The 8,029-nt window shown below is 40.9% G+C and overlaps 1 protein-coding gene across 2 annotated transcripts; it reads left to right on the forward strand.

Moving 5' to 3' along the window:
• Positions 1-867: 867 nt before the first annotated feature.
• Positions 868-5,532, forward strand: mtrf1l (mitochondrial translational release factor 1-like). 2 transcript variants are annotated; one of them, XM_063491547.1, is made up of 8 exons: positions 868-2,211; positions 2,325-2,404; positions 2,577-2,681; positions 2,851-2,929; positions 3,899-4,062; positions 4,248-4,365; positions 4,752-4,888; positions 5,116-5,532. In XM_063491547.1, the coding sequence occupies exons 1-8, from the start codon at positions 1,812-1,814 to the stop codon at positions 5,326-5,328; spliced, it is 1,296 nt and encodes a 431-aa protein (XP_063347617.1). In that variant the 5' UTR covers positions 868-1,811; the 3' UTR covers positions 5,329-5,532. The 2 variants fall into 2 exon arrangements, with proteins under 2 accessions (XP_063347617.1, XP_063347618.1); XM_063491548.1 differs by lacking the exon at positions 868-2,211 and having other exon boundaries at positions 2,599-2,681.
• Positions 5,533-8,029: the final 2,497 nt, after the last annotated feature.

Consider the following 8,029-nt stretch of genomic DNA (forward strand, 5'->3'; position numbering starts at 1 on the left):
AAGTTTTTTGCAGCTATTTTTTTTTTAAATGCAGCCAAGGCATTTTTAAATAAACATTTCAAACTATTTACAGAACAATCAGCTGTTCTGCATCAAATTTGATGCCACACAAATTATTTGTGCCACTCCAAAAAATAATTTCTGTCCACTATGAGATAAAGGAGAACAACAGCCTGATACCTGCAGGCCTGACAACAGGAGATGTATCACTCCTGTAACACCTGTAACATTCAGCAGTCGTCTCATTTTTCTGACACACACAACAAAACTATTGACTACACTACACACTAACTACACAAGATTTGCGCTAAACGTCTCAAATCTCTCACATCTCAAAACACCCCCGTTTCTTAACAACTAGATGCCACGTTGCCATATCATTTTTTGATTGGTCGACATGGTACTTTTTTGGACGAATAGGAAAGGGAGAGGGTGGTGGGGTTTGTTTTTGCTCACAGGCGGAGAGTGCTTATAAAACGCCGTTTTTACCGTTTCTTCCCGCAGTAAATATAAACAACGATAGTATTCAGGAAGAAAACCAAACATTGCATATTTTTTATCACAACTCTGGTTTTACGTGGCCTATCAACACAATTTAAAAACTGGTATAAAGTCCACACTTTTTCCGTCAATTGTTCCGTCTGTCCTGCTCACATCTCCAATGGTTGTACACGTTGTCATTAACGTGGCTTCACTCCACATCAGCCACGCCGCTTTGCCAGCTAAAACCCCCGTGTCGGCACATAAGGACGCTGTCATAGCCTGTCAACGACGTTGATTGGCTGCGTATATACGAATGTAAATCGCATTATTGGCTGGACTATGGGATAAGGTGGCATCGTTCTAATCCCATACGGGAGCAGCCAGTCACTTACTGACGAACACTGCAAAACAGGATTGTTGAAGTATTAATTTTAATTTCAATTCAGGTTAGATTTTTTTTGTGCGCAACGCAGATTTTCTGTGCGCAGAGACCGTGCCAGCAGTGCGCAATTGCGCACGTGCGCAGCTTAGAGGGAACATTGGACTGGTAACCCATTCTTTAGTTTTTCACTGTGGCCAGGTGCAGTACACAGCACCATCCAGAAGGTGGCAGCAGCAAACTGTAAAGCTGTTTCCCAACCGCAATAAATATGAAAAAAAGAAGAAAATGTTCAATATGTCTGCGCCCTTTAGCAAGGTGGTAACGACGCAAGCTGTTTGTAAATGATGTTAATAGGACGTTTCTAGACAATGTTTAAAGAATTAATGACTGGAGCCTGTTCCGATATAGCCACCGCTAACTGGAAAAATGGATTAACGCATTCGGCGGCTTGACATTTGATTTCATGATCACGTTGAGCTAGCAGGGAACCTTCAGTGAGTCGTTTACCTCCTCAGATATTCATATCATGTTTTTGTAGATTAGTTCAGACTTAATAGTAAAAACCCCGCCCATCAGCCATGTTTTGTCAAAGATTTTCTAAATCCAAAAGAATAATCTGTTGTTGGTTGTAGTATTCCGCATTATAGCTGCTCACCACTGATTTGAACCTGTTACAAAATTTTAAAAAAGTAAAATTATCACTACCGTGTTATATTTACGCCGAATTGAAGAATTTCTCTTCACTATATAGGCTGTATCGTAACCCTTGTGTTGTCCTCGGGTTAAAAATGGTCCCTAGCATCTGGGAGTAATTTATTTGTGTTAAAACATAAATAAATACCAACTTTTGTATTTTTGAATGAGATTTGGCTAAATGGACTAGAGACCGGCAAAAATCAAGTCTGTTTACTACGCAGTGAATATTTCAGCCACATCTACATGTAAAATGGCTTACAGAAGACTTGTAAACCTTCTGCCCAGAGGAAAAGAGTCTGCCTATAACCTATGGATACCTCGCTTTCAAAAACCACCATATGTCTTAAACCAAACTGTTGAAAATAGAGCTAAAAGAACTCTTTACACCAGCACACCACTGATGGTGAAGTTGCTGTCAGTGGATGAGATTTTTGCCAGGAAGTTTCTGCAGGAGCACCTGAGGAAGACTGAGGCACAGTACAGCGAATGTTTACAAGCCATCAGTGGTAATTTGGGAGAGGAGCAGTGCAGTGAGGATGAACTGAAGGCCAAGAGGACCAAAGTGTCCCTGCTGGCTCCTCTTATCCAGACCATCAGAGAGCTGGACACCAAGCAAAAAGAGATTGCAGAGACTGAGACGCTTCTGAAAGGTTTGTGGAGAAAGATCTCTAATTACTAAGCCACAGTTGGCTCTCACTTTGTGAGAGTAGAATTACTCTCAGATCATGGTAAAAATTGTATTTGTGTCTGTTTTTCCTCAAAGATGAAGACCCATCTTTGCGGGAACTGGCAGAGGTGGAGAGAGCAGGCTGTTTGGAAGATATTCAAACTCTTAGACAAAAGGTAGAATCTTGATTTTTCACTTTGTGATATCAAGGTCTCAACCGAGCTGTTGGTAAATCTTATTGAGCGCGCTGACAGCGTTTCTCTTTGCATTTTCAGTGTTGTTACACTTGTCGCACAGCTGACACATTATCACATTTCTCTTGTTAATCAACATGCATCATCAAATCAGATTCTGGATCTATTGATTCCAGAGGAGGAGACTGATCTGAGTGACCTCGTCCTGGAGGTCACCGCTGGCGTTGGTGGTCAAGAAGCCATGCTGTTCACTGCTGAGGTCAGGAAGTACATATGTGTATTAGTTATTTTAAATTGAATATTGCTATTGCAGCAGGCCAAAAACAGGATGCTCACAGACACACATGCCATCTGCAATAAAGAATAAAGCGAAAGGGTTTTTTTTCTCTATTTACATGCCAACTTCTATGTTCTCCTCTCCCCTTAAGGTGTTTGACATGTACCAGGGCTTTGCTCATCACCACGGCTGGTCCTTTGACATCCTGGAGCACACAACCAGTGAGCTAGGTCAGTGGACACATACATTTCTATTACAAAATCTTCCACAAATTTATTTTTGCCATCATATCAGGGTTAAACCTTTTAAGAAAACTATCATTACAGTTTTTTAAAAAAGATTCCCTTCATTTATTTATTGGATTTCCAAATGAAGGAAAGAAATTAAAATAGATCTGTTCAGTTAAAGACACAAGCTCAGCATCATATATATGAAATCATGTAGTTTACAGAAGCCAAATTTCAAATTACTATATTTACTCAATGATATATTCATAGCAAAGTAATAATCCTAAAAGACAAAAGAAAGCACAAACAAAAATAATGCCATACACTAAGAAAACTTCACAGAGAAACAGAAATGCTTGTTTAACAAATTTAAGAGAAGAATCAAAACTAATCAAGAATTATTCTTAGTGACTGAAATTTAGGTTATGAGGTGTTGTCTAATTAAAAAAAGAAGAAAAAGTAGATTTGCGAAATATGTGTTTACAAAAAACAGCAAAGGCCTGAGGTTTTGATTTAGTAAAATTGTAATAACTTATATCAAGCACAAGAGGGAGCCCTTGTGTCACAGAGATGCTGAATGTTCGGCGGTATGGATTCAAATAGTGCCAGTAAACAGTGGGGAAAAGTTCATTTTTAAACTTGTAATCTAAAAACATGCACCAAATCAAATACTTTATTCATGGTCACATTAAAAGACTCAATTCACTCAAAACATACCTAAATTTTTTCCATCTGTTTTTGTATTAGAGTAGTGACATTTTAGTGGTTGTTATAATAAAACAACATCAGGGAATTCAGCTTTTTTATGCTACAGTGCTTAACAAATTCCTTAGACCACTTATTGTAAAAAAAACAAAATAAAACCCAAAAAACAATATACACAAATATTAGATTTATTTATGTTAATCTATGTTAATTATTTGCCAAATAAAAAACTGAATTTACATTTTTTCACTGCTCACATATGAACAGGTGGACTACGTCACGCCTCAGCTAGTATCAGCGGCCCTCAGAGCTACAAAAGGATGAAGTTTGAGGCAGGAGTTCATCGCGTTCAGAGGGTTCCCAAGACTGAAAAACAGGGCCGGATGCACACCAGCACCATGACTGTGGCTGTGCTGCCCCAGCCCACTGAGGTACAGCTGCACACGATAGATGGATGTATCCAAATAACAAGGATGCTGTTAAAACAGCTCAGTTTGCTCAAATGAATCCTCAATAAACTTACAAAGTTTCCAGAGTGTTTTGTTCTGTTTAGCTGCTGCTGATCTAAATATATGTAGTATATGTAATTCGTAGTGTTTGTGTGTGTTCTTGTCAGATCTCTTTCACAATAAACCCAAAGGACCTCAGGATAGACACTAAGAGGGCGAGTGGAGCTGGAGGTCAACATGTTAACACCACAGACAGCGCTGTCAGGATAGTTCATCTTCCTACAGGTAAAAACTGGACATAGCACGAAACTGAATGCAATACATGGCAAACAAGTTTCGGGCATCTTTTATTCTTTCCACAAATGGGGAAAATAGACTGTTTTTGATAGACTATTCATGAAAGGAGATGACAGTGCTGTTTAAAGTGGTTGAAAGGAGCTAGGTTAATTGGTGATTGTAAGCTGACTGTAGGTGTGAATGTGAGCGTGAATGGTTGTTTGTGCATATGTATTAGTACTGCGACAGACTGGCAACCTATCCAGGCTGTACCCTGGTTCTTATCCAGTGGATAGGCTCCAGATCCCCCTTGACCCTGAATTAGATAAGGGGAAGAAAATGTAAGGATGGATAAATGCAGTAAAGTAGATCTTTATTGTGTGTTTGTTGGGCAGGTGTGGTTGCAGAATGCCAGCAGGAGCGGTCCCAACTGAAGAACAGGGAGAAAGCCATGAAGTCCCTGAGAGCAAAACTGTACAGCATGAAGCTGGAAGAGGAGACCAGCAAACGCTACAACCAGCGGAAAATACAGGTGGGACACAGCGAGATACAAATACAGTTAAAGGTAAACCACAGGTGGAAATCATAAAATACAACATAAAATACAGATGTGATGCTTTGTCTCTAAAACACTGACATGATGTTGAATTTGACTGGTGTGAAAATATAATGAAAACAGGGGTAAGATATTAGTGGTTTTGTTGCTAGAAATAACAAACATTGCTAAATTCAGTGCTTCTCCTCTTCCTTCTCCTCCAGATCGGCACTAAAGGACGATCAGAGAAGATTCGGACCTACAACTTTTCCCAAGATCGCATAACAGACCACCGGATCGGCATGACTCTGCACGATTTAAAAAGCTTCCTGCTGGGAGAGGATCTTCTGGACGAGATGAACTCCTCACTTCAGGAGTTTTCCAACCAGGAGATTCTCATGGAACTGCTGGGAGAAAACAGTCAGGACGGCTCATGAGTTTGTCTCTGACAGAATGTGCATTTATTTCAGATAATAATGTAATGCTGGTCATTCCTAGACTGTGAAAACTGTGTGGGGAAAGAGAAGATGATGCATTGAAAGTGGGCACAAATCTCAGCAGTGCCTGATACGAGATGCGTATCTGAAAGTGATAAGCGGCGTCACAACAAACAAAAAAAAGTGGCAAATAAAATGTCTGAACTGCACAGTGATCACAAAGTCTTATGTTTTGGTACCTCATGAGTTGAAGAAAGAGAAATTCTAAAATGTAATTCTAACACATGTAACGCAACAGAAATGAAAATGAACACAGCAGATTCTTCATCTGTTTTCATTATAATAGCAGATGGATTCTCCAGTGATCGTCTCATGCTGGGCAGCCTTCAAAAAATGCTGCCAGATGTGTAACAAGTATTAACTGGATCCAGGACAAGGCAGGAATCTGCTGCCAGGACAGTCTGAGCTCTTCTGCAGGGGGTGCGTTGAGATGGAGGGCAAGGTGACACTAGCCCCTCCTGATCTATTACCCAACCCCAATAAGCCAAATCACCGAATCATACACGTGAAGCTACCCACTCACTGTGGTGACTCACTGTGACCAAGGGAGAAGCTGAAAAAAACTTTGGGTGATTTTTTTTTTTTTATGTTAAATGTTCGTACTGCTTAAGCAGGATTATAAATTTTCTCTGCTTCCTTACTACCCAAGAGGTCATCACAGCAGATGGAGCTATATATTTGATTTAGCACAGATTTGACACCAGATGCCTTTCTACAACCCTCCTATTTATCCAGGGTTATGAACTCTGGTCTCAAACTAGGGATGTTTTTAGGCAAACATGTTAACCACTAAACTATGGAAACGCTTCAGTAAAGACTTTAAAAACTTGTTCCACCAAAATGCAAAACAGTTATTCAGTACAAAATGCTATTTAATCTCTTGCGCGGTGCTTTTAATCATATACTGTCATCTATCTTGGAGCATGGGGTAGCAAAAAAAAAGTCTGAAAATCAAGCCCAGTGATTTACAGTACTTAATAAATTTATTAGACCATCTGTCCTAAAACCAAGGAAACACAAATATTTTAGAAATCTTTTAAAAACTTGTTTAAAAGTTATATTTTTATTTATTATTTAAATACCAAACTGAATTCACGTTTGTTTACCTCAATTTGATCTCGCTCACTGGTTACAAATGAATCAAGCATAACTATTTTTTCTGCTCAGGAATGCAAGTGGATTACTTTAATTTGGCATCTTAATAAAAAAAAAATAACATGCTTTACTGTTTTACAAAAAAAACAGAAAAATAGTAGATTCGTGGACCAGAACAATAATTTGATTTTAGCATTAAAAATACAATTTTGATTAAAGATGTAAAAACTTGATGTAATATCCTTAAAACAAGTCCAAATGAGGCTCAGTAGTGTGTGTGGCCTCCACGTGCCTGTATGACCTCCCTACAACGCCTGGGCATGCTCCTGACGAGGTGGCGGATGGTCTTTTGAGGGATTTCCTCCCAGACCTGGACTAAAGCATCCGCCAACTCCTGGACAGTCTGTGGTGCAATGTGGCGTTGGTGGATGGAGCGAGACAAGATGTCCCAGATGTGCTCAATTGGATTTCAGGTCTGGGGAATGGGCGGGCCAGTCCATAGCATCAATGCCTTTGTCTTGCAGGAACTGCTGATACACTCCAGCAACATGAAGTCTAGCATTGTCTTGCATTAGGAGGAACCCAGGGCCAACCGCATCAGCATATGGTCTCACAAGGGGTCTGAGGAGCTCATCTCGGTACCTAATGGCAGTCAGACTACCTCTGGCGAGCACATGTGGCTGTGCAGCCCCCAAAGAAATGCCACCCCACACCATTACTGACCCACTGCCAAACCAGTCATGCTGGAGGATGTTGCAGGCAGCAGTCTCCACGGCATCTCCAGACTCTGTCACGTCTGTCACATGTGCTCAGTGTCAACCTGCTTTCATCTGTGAAGAGCACAGGACACCGGTAGCGAAGTTGCCAATCTTGGTGTTCTCTGGCAAATGCCAAACGTCCTGCACGATGTTGGGCTGTACGCACAACCCCCACCTGTAGACGTCGGGCTCTCATGCCACCCTCATGGAGTCTGCTTCTGACCGTTTGAGCAGACACATGCACATTTATGGCCTGCTGGGGGTCATTTTGCAGGGCTCTGGCAGTGCTCCTTCTGTTCCTCCTTGTACAAAGGCGGAGGTAGCGGTCCTGCTGCTTGGTTGTTGCCCTCCTATGGCCTCCTCCACATCTCCTGATGTACTGGCCTGTCTCCTCCATGCTCTGGACACTACGCTGACAGACACAAAAAAATTTTCTTGCCACAACTTGCACTGATGTGCCATCCTGGATGAGCTGCACTACATGAGCAAATTGTGTGGGTTGCAGACTCCGTCTCATGCTACCACTAGAGTGAAATTACCGCCAGCATTTGGTCAAAAGTGACCAAAAAAATCAGCCAGAAAGCATATAGGTATTGAGGTCTGTGGTCACCAACTGAAAAACCATTCCTTTATTGGGGATGTCTTGCTAATTGCCCATAATTTCCACCAGTTATCTATTTCATTTTCACAACAGCATGTGAAATTGATTGTCAATCAGTGTTGCTTCCTAAGTGGACAGTTTGATTTCACAGAAGTGCGATTGACTTGGAGTTAAATTGTGTTGTTTA

The sequence above is a fragment of the Pelmatolapia mariae genome, linkage group LG13 (assembly GCF_036321145.2).
Source record: "Pelmatolapia mariae isolate MD_Pm_ZW linkage group LG13, Pm_UMD_F_2, whole genome shotgun sequence".
NCBI classification, from domain to species: Eukaryota; Metazoa; Chordata; class Actinopteri; order Cichliformes; family Cichlidae; genus Pelmatolapia; species Pelmatolapia mariae.